General features: G+C 32.2%; 1 protein-coding gene across 3 annotated transcripts in view; it reads right to left on the reverse strand.

Moving 5' to 3' along the window:
* LOC125048553 (adenylyl cyclase-associated protein 1) overlaps positions 1-14408 on the reverse strand; it is a 31758-nt gene extending 17350 nt beyond the window's left edge. The window contains exons 1-2 of one of the 3 annotated variants that reach the window (XM_047647394.1): positions 14255-14408; positions 5027-5247 (exon numbers count right to left, since the gene is read on the reverse strand). In XM_047647394.1, the coding sequence (XP_047503350.1) occupies positions 5027-5059 (33 nt within the window). In that variant the 5' untranslated portion in view covers positions 5060-5247; positions 14255-14408. Of the gene's footprint in view, positions 1-5026; positions 5248-9944; positions 10111-10647; positions 11645-14254 lie in introns of those variants that run through there. The other 2 variants (XM_047647314.1, XM_047647476.1) reach the window with 2 other exon arrangements.
* Between the last annotated feature and the right edge of the window lie 384 nt (positions 14409-14792).

The raw sequence follows: 14792 nt of genomic DNA on the forward strand, positions 1-14792 counted from the left end.
GGGAAAGGTGAGTATATTAACTTCCTTGAATTTATCTCTAAGAGATTCCCTACATTTTAAATTATAGATTGCACGAATAGCCCTCTTCTGCAGGATGAAAATAGTTTCGACATCAGCAGCATGACCCCATAATAATAAGCCATAAGTCATTAAGCTATGAAAGTAACTAAAATAAACAAGTCTAGCTGTATCGACATCAGTTAGTGAGCGAATTTTTTTAACCGCGTAGGCTGCAGAACTAAGTCTCTTCGCCAATCCGTTAATATGAGGGGACCACTGAAGTTTTGAATCCATGGTGATTCCGAGAAATACAGTTGTATCATCCAGATTCAATTCCTCACCGTTTATAATTGGTCTAGTATCCATAACCCTTGCATTTTTTGCACAAAATTTGATGCATTTTGTCTTTTTTGCATTAAGTAGAAGGTTATTCATACTAAACCAATGGACAATCGAAGACAGAGCATTGTTCACATCGTCAAAATTTGTTAGTTGTCGTTTGATTTTAAAAATCAAGGACGTGTCATCAGCAAACAAAACTATCTGATGTTTTCTCTCTACCATGAAAGGTAGATCATTTATATAAACAAGAAAGAGGAAAGGGCCAAGAATTGAGCCCTGTGGTACCCCCATATCTACTGCCGACCCAGAGGACCTCTTACCATTCACTTCAACCTTCTGAGTTCTTCCGTGTAAATAGGAAGTCAGAAGATTCAGTGCGGTATTCTTGATGCCATAGTGACGGAGTTTCCCGATTAAGGTCTCGTGTTGGACACAATCAAATGCTTTGGATAAGTCGCAGAAAACACCTAAAGCGTCATGCGACTCCTCCCAAGCCTTAACTATATATCTATATAACTCAACACCGGCATCGGCTGTCGAGCGACCCTTGGTAAAACCGAACTGATTATTATGTAATAATTTGTTTACGTTAAAATGAATTACCAGTTGATTTAATATAATTTTTTCAAATATTTTACTACAAGTAGGTAGTACGGAAATTGGTCTAAAGTTACTGGGGTCGGACATACTACCTGCTTTAAATAAAGGAATAACTTTACTATGTTTCATTAGATCGGGAAACTCGCCACTTTTAATACAATTGTTGAAAATTATAGCTAGATGGGGAGCAATTACATCAATTATGCTACTAATTATTTTTACAGAAATACCCCAAAGATCGGTAGTGTTCTTAATATCTATGGTTCTAAATATCCTCACTATATCGTCGGCACCAATGGGTCGGAATGAAAAACTGACCTTGCACTCGTTTACATTATCTTTAAGCAGCGATTCAGCGAGGGCGGGAGATGATTGAAGAGACTTAGTAGTCGAAATTGGAATGTCAGAAAAGTACTTATCAAAAACAATCGCTATCTCTTCATTAGATTTGATTTTAGTGTTATCGACACATAGTTCGATGTCTTGATTGCGATCCCTGACTCTTCCAGTTTCACTATCAATTATCTTCAAAGTCATTTTAGTTTTATTGGTACTATTTTTAATCTTGTTTTTGATATTTAAGGACTTGGCCGCGTAACAAACTTTCTTAAATAATTTCGAATAATTTCGAACATAAAGAATAAATTCTTCATTATGATTGTATGACTTTTCAGCGTAAAGGTCATACAACCGTTGTCTACTTTTATAAATTCCCGCTGTCGCCCAATCACTAAACGATTTACACTGCGAATGAGAGACTTTCTTTGGGGTAAAGATGGTGTTGAACTCTTTATTAATACAATCACTTAGATTGTTGTATTGTGTATCAACGGTAGTACCTACCGGTAATAAAGGTAGGCGTTTACCTATATTATGTCTAAATCTCACCATTCGCTTTTTATTCACTGGAACAAACACACTGCTCTTATTTACTTGTTTCACCACTTTACATTTTAGCGCCACTAACTGTCCACAATGATCTGAGCTAAGATCAGTTGTAATTGAGGTTTGCATTGCCTCTGCATCTGTAAATACATTATCTATACATGTAGCAGTGGAGCTTGTAATTCTAGTGGGCTCAAGAAACAAGTTAACAAGATTGTAAGATTTTAATAACAGATTGAATTTTTTACTAATGGAGGTATTTTCTAATAAATTTATATTGAAGTCACCACATACAATAATATACTTATTGTTCTTAAAACTAACTTTACACAAAATTTCCTCCAACTTTTCTTCAAAAAAATCGTAAGATGCACTTGGTGGTCTGTAAACACTTAAAATAATGCAATTCTCAATCTCTATACAGGCTACTTCCAAAGAGTGTTCTACAGACAGACACACGATGTCATTACGCTCTTTATACTTTAAATTTTTATTAACAATAATCAAAGAGCCCCCATGAATCGCCGACAATCTGCAAAACGAACTTGCAACTTGGTGCTGATCAAAGTTAAAGATGATTTGGCATTCTCTAAGCCAATGTTCGGTAATGCATAGGACATCAATTTTACTTGATTTTAAAAACAACTCCAATTCTAATTCTTTGCCCAACATACCTTGCATGTTTTGATGCATCAAGTTTAAACAGTTGTTGTTAGTAATATTACACGTTGAGCTGAGTTGTACTAAATTATTGCTAGAGTTTGCCTCTATTGTCACACTATCTAATTTAAATTATTAATACTTAATGAAGTGCTACTGCAAGTATCACTACATTCTTTTAAGCTAAGCTGCTCAATAGAAGCAGTTGTCTGAAAAGCTATCTGCTCAATAGAAGCAGTTGTCTGAAAAGCTAAATGTTTAGCTTTAGTTGTAAATAAAAAGTAAGATAGCATAGTAGCTATCTGTTGTAAATAATAATTAGGTAGGCGGAACCTATCCTTTGTCAATACATACTTATTTTTAAATATACAATTTATATCCATTAAATTAGGTAGTGTACCTAAGTCACAATTTAATTGTATATTATTAGTAGTCAAAGTATTGTGCAACAGCATGTTTAACTTATATCTAATTTTATTTTCCTTTGGTGCACCTTTGATGTAAGGAAATGTATACAAGACAATATTCTCTACATTAAGTGATTTAACTTTATCAATAAATGACAACAATTCATTTTGTCCTACATTTCCCCTTCTCCCAAAAAGCAATATTAAAGTTGTGTTATTTGTGTAATTTCCACACAAGACTTTGTTGAAAATGGTTACAGGGGTGGCTCCGGGCATACAATGATTTGTTACAATTTTGCCGGAGGACTGATATAACTTAGTACCAATATTTTTCCCTATATCATCACTAAATAACAGAACTTCACTCTTATTTACACTGACTTTTTCTATGAAACTGTCACTCTGCACACTGGGCTCACATGATAACAATGGAGGCTCCGCATTGGTCCCATTAAAACAACACTGGCAATTGTTGGTAAATGACAAGAAGCGTTGTTCATTGTATTGAGACAGTAGCAGAACCTCATCCATGGCCAATATGTGCTCCCCTATTTGTTGCTGGGCACAACTATATTTATCTGTCATATCTTCAAGAGAATTATGAAGACTTGTAATCCTAGAATTTAATGTGAGAATGTCAGTTTCATATTTATTCTTTACTGATTCAACCTCACTTGAAAATATTTTACATTGATTTAAAACATTTTTATATTTTTTTGATAGGTTTATATGATTTTTGTAAATATTATTTCCATTTATTAATTTTTTAGTTTTTTTAATGAATTTTTTCAATTTAATATATTTCTTTAATTTGTTTTTGCTGTTACAATTGAATTGAGTTGATGTATGTGACACAGAGTCATCACCTGTCAAGTCAATTGTTGCAGTGGACCTAATACAGTCTTTACCTAGATTTGGGATGACCAGTTCTTCATACAGACTTTGTGTATGAGAAGACTCTAATTTGTTAATATTTAATTTAAGCTGTTCAATTGTTTCATAGGCACAAGAGAGTTGAGACCGAAGTTCCGACATGGTTTTTAAATTGTCCTCATATTCAATGGCACAGCGGTCAAAGTTGCCTGTTTGTCTTTTAAGACGGTCTCTTTCCTCCTGTGCCTCCAAGCAAAGATTGTGAAGCTGTGTCATCTCAGTTTTCAGTAAAGTATTCCTATTAATAACCTTCAACGTCTCGATTTCGTTGTCATTCCTTTCAACAATTAATTGTTCACACTGCTCCTTGTACTTTTTGAGTTCTTGGAGCGCGAGTTGGAGTTGGCTTTCCAACTGGCGACTCTTAGCACTACGAGTAGTCATTGTTTATAATTTAAATTACTTGACTTAACAAAGATTGATAAAGATAGAATAGGTACCTACACAGGGGCAGTGTGAATGTAAGCTCGCGAGATTATTAGTATTGTAATAAATACTTATTTGTTTCAATTTACTTATTTACACTATTTATTCGTATTGAAAAAGAAATACAAATTACCGAATTTGGATGACAACGATTCGAATTAAGTACGTTACCTAGTACACAGCTGTTACTGACACCGTTTATTACACTTTATAATCACTATATCACTGTAATATTTTGCAACAATATACTTAATACACTATGTTATGTATAAATAAGAGATAAATAACAAGTAATAACAATAAAAAACACTTAAAAATAATTAAAATTAGTATTTTGGGAGAAGTCGTGTATTGACAGTTCGCACACCAAAAAAAAAAAAAAAAAAAAAAAAAAGCATTAGAATAAGATTATACTTATCAAATGAGTCTCATTTACATCGCAATGATGGTTTAATAATATTTCAGTGACGCTACAACCCTATATGGGTCTAGGCCTCAGTTTGCATCCGTTCCTTTAATCATTTTTGTTTCATAGACGTAGGAGACCAACCATCTGTCAGACACATGTCGACGATATTTGGATTTTAACACATACTACGATGTTTTCCTACACCGTACGAGCGAGTGTTAGATTAGCATATAGACAGAAAGTCCATTGGTGCACAGCCGAGGTTCGAACATACCTCAGGGATCACGCTGATGATCATCACGTCACTATGGCAACACTGCTCTCGAGGTGAAGATATACTTGATAAAAATGTGTAACTACAAACCTGCAGTATGTCTTGATAACCGTTGATACTCATATTGTCCGTTGGGATCAGGACTTGCGGTGGTGTGACTAAGCACACGGGCGACGCTACTTGAGATTTGGGACTTGGTAGTGGATCACTGAAGCAGGGCAAGCGTTCCAGACGTGACGTCACACGCTCCAACCGCTCAATAAGAGCCTCAAGATCCGCCGCTGGGTTTTCAGCCTCTGATGCCTCGATGCCTGAAATATTTGTATCTTAAAACAAGGAGGAAATAGAACTTTACAAATATTTAAGTTTCAGTTTAAATAAAATTATGAAAATTCGCACGTTTTCATTGTTTTTGTGAAATGTAATCGTTCTTCGCTATTTATTTCCGGAGAGTCTGATGATTATGGCAAAATTGGCTTACTGTGTCTTAATAACATATATAAATCCGATGAGCAATAAAAAATTATACAATTATACTGTATCGCAATGTATGGAGTTCATTTACTATTCTCTTGTGAATTTAAGTCAATATTTTACAAAGTTTTAATAATAATATGAAATGAAGAACCAACCCAATTACAATAAGTGATATTTTTCATTAGTGAGGTCGGCGTTTTATGAAATTAAATTATGAAAACCCTCAAAAATGGAAAAATATTTTCCCATCGTCGTCGTCGCTTCGAATTTAAAATGCGTACTAGAATAATGAAAATTCCAGCGTATTTTCAATACAACATTTAAACAGGTATATATATATATATATGAAAAGATTATCAAACAGAATTATATAATAATATACTGTTTAAACTTGACTATTTAGTCGATCATTCTGGAGATAAGGCACCCCCTCATACAACAGGCTGTCATAAATTCAATGTAATAATAGTAAGCAAACGATATAATAGTAAGTAAAGAAGTAATATAATATAATTATACTAGGCAAACCATACAATCATTTTCCATTACCATTTTCTTTCACTGGTGTCTGTATGAGTACATTATTTACCGCGTCCTCCACGCTTTCAGTCGAACTCTTCTCACGCTTTTCGAAGAGTTTAATTAAACTTCTCATATCTTTATTCCCTCGCTCCATATTATCACAATCACAAACTTTTGAAGATACTTTTAAAATAAAAATTCCATTCCAAATGCTCGCTCGCTTCGTTGAGCGCTATCAAATGACTACGATTCATGCGATAATGGCTTACATAGAATTACAAAAGTGATGATAAAGTAATCAGAAACATGATACTATTCCAGGTAAATGCGATCGAGATTACAAGAATTTTATAAAAAAAAAAACTTTATTGTTCTACAACAACAAAACTAATAATAAACGAAAACTTTATGTACGATAAGCAAAGTTACCTTGGCGAAATAATTTCGCGATAAAGGAATTATCGAATTGCCATTGTCTACACATCATTACAAGGAGTCGATGACCCAATAATTGTTAGTTCAGTACCATACTTAGCGGAAACTTATCACGTGGTTAGATTTTATAAATCTTAAATACAGACCTAATATAAAGTAAGTTTATTTCATTTCTGAATTGTCCACGGTGAATAACAAAATGCAGATACAGAGGCCACGATATCTACACAAAACGTTTTAATAGACTTATAATATTGTTTTGTTGTTTGATTTAATAATTTTTAAAAGACGTTTTGTTATTAGTGTAAAGTTTAATGGGTAATCTAATTATGGCCAAAAACCCCGAGTAAACTCTATATTCGTTACACTGCCAAGGGCATTCATAATGACTACATTTCTTACGTCATCCATTCCTGATGACTATCTTTTAAACGCTACTAAGCAGATGCGAAATATTTACTTGAAGATCAACTATTTATTCCAATAAAGGACCATTAAGAACTTAAATATACACAATATTAAAACTAGTCTGATCATATTTGCTATGGAAAATCATAATAGAAACGATCTTTGATTCCAGACCATATTAGAGATTAGAAATACAATATTTTGCTATCAAGATACATTTGTTCTCAATACAATAACCACAAAACGGTAGAACGTATACCACAAACCAGCGTTCTATTCTGAAATCTACAAGAGAACTAATTCGAAAAGATAGAACTCCGTTTAAATACAGGATAATGACCAACTTTGGGAACGATTAAGTTAATGAGCAATTATTGGCAATTGTTAAAAATGCTTATTTCCTAATTACTTACTTAATCTAGATAACGAATTACAAATTATATTAACTAAACAACAAATGAATTATTAGGTACTTTTAATAGGCAGGCGAAGCGTTAAAATCTTGGTCGCCATGTTGAGTTTCACATGTTCAAGAGTCGTCCATAATAGGAAGGTAACAATGTTACTTCGATATAAGGTATGAAATGCTATGTATGTCACACGAATCATACTCCTATTATACCCAATTACAGTCGTGAGAGGCTATTACGAATAGGTGATCTCGCAGAAATTCATAAACATAATAGACCAGGCACTATAGTGGCTATATAGACCAGTGCCGATAATTTTTGAAACCAAAAAAAATTACAGTAGGATGAAACCCATTAGAAAAGCAGGGGAATATGATCAAAATGAAAGGAAAAATAAATTACGGTCGATCTGAGGTCGGGAAGGGGAAGGGGGGGGAGTTTTAAGGGTAAAAAACGGTTTACCTCGATTTCCGGCAAAACTAAAAGTCCTATCGAAGAAAGTTAAATGGCAAAGTTGTAGGTAATAAAAAGATCTAAAACTTTTGTATTTACACATTTTTCACATAACCTCAAAATTAGTGTGAAAAATTCAAAAAACCAAGTTTTTGGTTTTTTATTTTTATCTTTTACAAAAATTTATTTTTTTAAACGAAATTTGGTGAAAACTTACCTTATTATGTCCCAAATATACTGTAATTTATTTGATTAAAAATATTTATTTGTTCGCCTTATTTTGAATTAATATCGAAAAAACACCCTAATTTTCAATCGAAAATTCTGACGTCAAAATTTCAGCTTTTTTCAAAGGGTTGGTGTGCTTTCAGTTCGTTGAAATCTCTACTTTCCTATGGTAAAAAAATATATATATATTACCATAGAAAATCTTCTCAGAAAATGCAAAACATCGTATGCAGTAACGCCCAGACCCGTCATACCCTTCCCTACTTCTCTATGAATCTTCTTTAAATTATAATCAGATGCCTATTTATTACTATTTTAAGATAACTTATATATACCTGAGTGACCTAAAAAAAAAGTTTAGCCTTTAGATGGGCTAAAATTTTCGTATTTCATAGAGAAGTAAGGAAGGGGATGACAGGTCTGGGCGTTACTGCATACGATTTTTTGCGTTTTCTGAGAAGATTTTCTATGGTAATATATATATATTTTTTTACCATAGAAAAGTAGAGATTTCAACGAACTGAAAGCACACCAACCCTTTGAAAAAAGCTGAAATTTTGACGTCAGAATTTTCGATTGAAAATTAGGGTGTTTTTTCGATATTAATTCAAAATAAGGCGAACACATAAATATTTTTAATCAAATAAATTACAGTATATTTGGGACATAATAAGGTAAGTTTTCACCAAATTTTGTTTAAAAAAATAAATTTTTGTAAAAGATAAAAATAAAAAACCAAAAACTTGGTTTTTTGAATTTTTCACACCAATTTTGAGGTTATGTGAAAAATGTGTAAATACAAAAGTTTTAGATCTTTTTATTACCTACAACTTTGCCATTTAACTTTCTTCGATAGGACTTTTAGTTTTGCCGGAAATCGAGGTAAACCGTTTTTTACCCTTAAAACTCCCCCCCCTACCCCTTCCCGACCTCAGATCGACCGTAATTTATTTTTCCTTTCATTTTGATCATATTCCCCTGCCTTTCTAATGGGTTTCATCCTACTGTAATTTTTTTCACTTTTTATTTATTTTGAAGGCTATCTGCACTGGTCTAATAATACTTTTATGCCAAAATGCCTTTATTTTAAGAATCATTCACAATACTTATAAAATGTTTTCCGTTAGCGCTACACTCGAGATTACGAGAGGTGTTACAAGAACAACTTTCCAGTAATAATCTTCGTTCTAAATTTAAAACATAATGTATTAGATGGGAAATTTGCCAGCCAGGTCAGAACATTGAAATAGAAACAAAAATAGATTTTCATAAAACCTAACTAGTCTTTAAAAATAACAAAAATAAAAATATTATTTAAATCATATTTTATATAGGCTTCATTCATTCATTGCAGGAAGCGTAACAAAAGTAATCTAAGTTTAATAAGTTGAACAACATATTTATCAAAACTCTGGTATCCAGAAGACATTACTTCTTTTTTACAATTTTCTTCATGTGTTCTACTGTTTATAAATTAATGCTCTTATTTCCAAAAAAATAACGCCCAACAACTTTTCTCGCGTTTTGTGCTTGTTAATTAAATTATATCGATTTGATCAATTGGTGATACCGACAATTCTGTATTTAATGGACCATGATACATTGCATCCTGTACTGTCCGACGCATTGTTCAAAAATTGCAAATACATATATAAAAGATAAGATAACAAAATTATCACCAAATGACACGAGATAAACGGTGAAAGTTAAAATATATGTATTGAACTATTGAATATTATTTACGCTTACTTAAAACTTATTTCCCGTTAGTAATCTGTAGTAAAAAATAATAATGTTTTTGATAATTTAACAAAACTTGTACTACCAAAAATAGAAACAGAATACTTGTTTTTAAGAGGATAACGGTTTGCAATGAAGGAAACATAAATTGAAAACACGTTTTATTAAAAAGCCCAATAAAGTTGAACAATAATGACTGGCCCAACTCTACCTTTCAGTCTTACCATAAAACGTATAATATAGTCATTACAATTTTTGTAACTAGAATAATTTTATAGTTTACTTATAGGCTCTTAGTGATTAATTTAAAACTATTTGAATATAACGAGACTTACCGGTCAAGAATACAGTTAATCTTAACAACAATACACAAAATTCACTAAATCACCAAACCGTTATGGTTTCATGCACTGATAAAATGAGCACATAAGCGTATAATCATGCGCTTGCGCCGGCTACCACTGGCAATGTCCGTGGACGGATGTAACTCTGACTCAAACCGACCGGCTGTTGAGGCAAACACGTCTCGATTCCAAACAGTATACGCTATATTGTAAGTACACAAATGACTCATTCCTGTTATCATTTGAAATGACGCAGAACTTGTAATACTTTATTGTTGGGCTTATATTTAGCTAACTATTTAGGGGCGTGGCAATAATAATGGCGGTAATTTATTCTGAATTTGGTAATAATCGTTATTATTGTTTACAGCAGTGTTAGTCTAATAGTTAAGGGGTGCGACTCTCAAATATTGGGTACCGGCTTTGAAATAATGTATTTTTCTAAATTAGAGCGAATTACTTGCTGTGAAGAAAATATCTTCTAAGACCGCTGTTTACTAAACTACAGAAGTAGTAAATTTATCACTATGTATTTACTGTTTAGGATTTGAAATTGTTTGATATTTTATCGCGAAATGTCGACTTAGGCTCAGACAAAATTATTTACATATTCAAATATTTTTTATTAATACATTTGAACGATTTTTCTGGAAGCAATGAAAATTATTCAACGAATATTTTATTACGTTCATACCTGAGTCCGCAACAACTGGCCCTAAAGGATCGAATCTTACTCGATGTTCAACAGCAGCTCTTGCAGCACACACTAAATCTGAGAAGAACCGATGCCTACGTAGAGCCAATTCATCACGACCAACAGGAGTAGCCGGAGGTTCTCTTGGCCCTTCCATATCAGTGGAGAGGGATACGTCTCTTTCAAATACATCGTCATCGCAATCAGAGTCATCCTTTGGTGTATAACGATGATCTACAAATTCACTACTACTTGTAGTAGATTTCAAAATGCCTGACGATTTGCGCCTTATTGGACGAACATCGACATTTGTTCTGGCTAGTTCCCGCTCCAGATTACTAAGTTCTTCAAGAGTGGTAACATTCCGGCTGCAATCGACAGAAAACCTTTTGAAATCAAGACGAGCTGTGTTTTTATAATCAACAGAAAAACGTTTTTTAATAACGTCAGGTTTGGAAAAAACGTCATCGACACTATCTTCATCCTCTTCTACTAAAGCAGCTTTGTCACTACAGCTAGGGTCATGTTCAGTGTCCTTCACGGTCGAATCTGGCAAGTTCTCGGTATATTCCATTTCGTCAATTTTTGGCGTTTCTACAGCGTATTCTTTAGGTGTATTTGATGAACATTCAATAGTGTTTATTTCTTGGATAATTTCAGATTTTTCTTGGGCACATAGATCTTTTTCTGATTTTTCGATACATTCTTCTGGGTTAACACTGTTAAGGGAGTCCATATTATCAGATTTTGTTTTGTTTTTATTATTTCTCTTATTTGGCCGTGCACAACAACTTTTAAACATAATTATACTCTCAAACCACTAACAAACACCATAGGTATCTCATGAACAAAGCATAAACTAGTCAAAGAGCCAACATCAATATAAGAAACTTTCATAAATACTATTATTGAACATTTTTTAGTTAAATAATTTGTTTTAATTCAGCATAGGTGTCGTTCAGTTATAAGATGTAAAGTCAAATAGGTCGGCGGCCGGCCGGACGCACGGCGGCGGGCGACTGACGGTCTGACGCAGGGCGAATGCGCCGCCCGCCTAGCGCATCCTGCCACCCTAGATCCGCAGAGCTCTCGAGAGCCCACAAATCTTTGTGTACACACGCTGCAAATTTCAGGCCGCAGAGTAATATTGAGGGCACGCTTGTTTCTTTTGGAAGTAAAAATTAAGTGATTGGTTTTAGTAGCATCTGTATGTTTAAATTATTTTTAGATTTTTATGAAATGAATACGAACATTATTTGGTTTATCTAACTTTTGTCTTGTAGATAATAGATTTTATGTAGTATTTCATGCAAATCACATATAATCAACATCACTGGTTTCTTCAAAAGGTCTCTATATAAGGATTTTAAAATTAACTTAGTTTCATTAGATTTATTTTTATAAATAAAAAAAACTGTTATAAATGTCATCCATACACAAATAATTCATTACACAATTGCTGCCTATGTTAACAAAAAGCACAGATTGGTTTGAAAGCAGCATAGCTGCTTGCAAAGCAATATTAAATAGTTTATGTTTCAGATATTTTAAATAATAATAGCCTTTATTGCTGTAAAATACTTATCCTAGTACATAAAATGTATAATTTATTGGCAAGCTGGTTAATCTATGTTCCGTTCTGTTTCTGTTTACAGAGAATGTACTTGGACATAGGCCTCCTTTAAGAGCTTACACTATTCTCGGTGTCTAGCTTTACGTAGCCACATAGGGCCAGCTGCTGTACTAGTATCATCTTAACTTTATTTGTCTTTCTCATTTTCTTTTGTCATAGCGAGGAAGCCATTTCGTCGCTTTTTCCTCTTTTTATGTTTATTAACTATTTTATTAAGACATTAATTTTCTACGAAATCAAGAGATTTTTTGTAATGTTTTCGTTCTGAAACTGCATTCTTTCTAAATTGTTTGTGCATATTTTACAGTTTCCATATATATATATATATATATATATATCAAGCTTTTTATGTCCCAATATGAATATAGTTAAGGTAGTATATAGTCAGGTAAAGAAATATGGGTGAAGACTGGACATGGTAAGTTTGTACGGAAATAAATTTACTTTTATGAATTATGGTCAAAATGGGAGTAAGGCCCACATATTAATATAATAAGCACTTTAATTAAAATTTTTAAAAGATTTTAATCTGGGAAAGTGTTTTGGTGAGCAACTTTTAAAAGACAAATAGCTAATTAACAAATTATAATAAATTTGTTATAAACTTATTTTTCTTCTTTTTTATTTATTTTATTTTGTTTAGTCATCATACAAAGAAAAAGATACTTCAATTACAAGCATCACCACCGCTGCTGTATCTAACATACTATAAAGTTATAAACTCATTTCACCACCAAACCTGATCGTATTACTCACCTTTAATACAGTTACAATATGACAAATTTGCATGGTAGTACATGGTGAGATTATCTTTATGTTAAATTATCTAGATTTTAAAGATTTATGTTGTATGTGTTATGTTATAGCCACAGTAATCAAGCAAATTATATACTAAAATTAACAAAGTAAGTCAGTACTATATTAAAGAATTTTTTAACAACTGTTAGAGTTTAACAATCAATACAATCAATTATCTAACAGGCTTTAACGGGAATATGAACTTAAAAATATGGAATTTCTTACAAACTATGTATGTACTAAAGAATTTAATTTAAAGCAACTTTTTTTATATTTGTTACATTGGAATCAATTCTATTTCTCATTTTCAAAAAGAATATTGAGATTACATATATTAATATTGTTGTTGTTTTGCATCTGACATATTACTACTACTATAACTTAGTTTATTCTGTTTTGTTAGACTTCATAATGTATTTTTTTTAAATTAATAATAGGCTGAAAATTTATCTTATGATGTGTTTAAACAAATAGTGACTTAAAATTAGAAGAATTCCTGAACTCTCTTACAAGCATTTCCCTTTTTAAGCTTGATAAACAGAGATTCTTTATAATTTCTATATTATAATTACAATAAACAAAATATTATTTATTTACCTAGATTTGCCCTAGTTATTAATAAAACACATTCTGTGTAAGGAAAGCCCTAAGGAAACAAAGTGCCTACATAATTTATTCTTAATTGGATTATTATTCATGGACTATTCATTTATAGTTAAGGGATTAGTTAAGGAATGTTAATTAGAAATTATCTAATAATTAACATTCATCAACAGTCTGTAGCAGTTCCCAACCCATCTTAAGTTTCATATGATTTTATTTACCCAGATTCTTATATCAAACATATAGAATTTATTTGTTTCAAATCAATTTTATGATGAGCCTTTTATTAAAAAGGCCATGCTCTTTGTATTAAATAAAAAAAGCCCCTATGGGAAAAAAACCTACTTATTCTTTACTATTAGATGGAAGACGCCGTGTAAGCGTAGTAGACAGATATCTGAATATTGCTTACGTGCTTTTATCTAGTCGTATTAGTCATAATTATTGTACAAGAAAATAAAATATTAACTATTTAGAAATCATTCATTTACACAGATTAATCGAGCGGGCGTCATTATTTTTAGAAAATCTAATGTATTATTTTTTAAAGGGTGATAATAATAAATCACTCACCAGAGTTAAAGCTTCCGCCTTAGATGAAGGTAATCAAGTTGCTGAAGCTGAATTTAATATTTAACTGTTACAAAATTGTAAAAATCAGTCTTGTATAATTTAGTTATTACTAGTGCTAGGTTATTTCACCATCAATGTCATATCGCCGTTGTTTGTATGTCAAACATACATAATAACAACTGTCTGACGTAATGTCAAATGCTAATTGAAGTTATAACAGTCGAATGGTCGAATTGCATGTTAAACTTTAATTTAACTTTAATTTTCTGTGGTGTTTCACACGACGACGGACGATAGCTATACACTATACAGCGCAATAGACTAATGCCTGAAATATACCTATAATGTTATAAATAAAATAGGTAATAATAAATAATCTTAGGTAAGTATTTTTTTACTTATCGATAGTAGAGTCTATTACATAGGATACTCAATGATCATCGATGTTGGGCTTTCGATTATGACATCGATGTCATTATCAATCATCCCTATGGCGAATGCTACATTATCGTGATATTTGGATCGTAATCCAGAATCA

Source organism: Pieris napi, chromosome 1 (genome assembly GCF_905475465.1).
Source record: "Pieris napi chromosome 1, ilPieNapi1.2, whole genome shotgun sequence".
Classification (NCBI taxonomy): Eukaryota; Metazoa; Arthropoda; class Insecta; order Lepidoptera; family Pieridae; genus Pieris; species Pieris napi.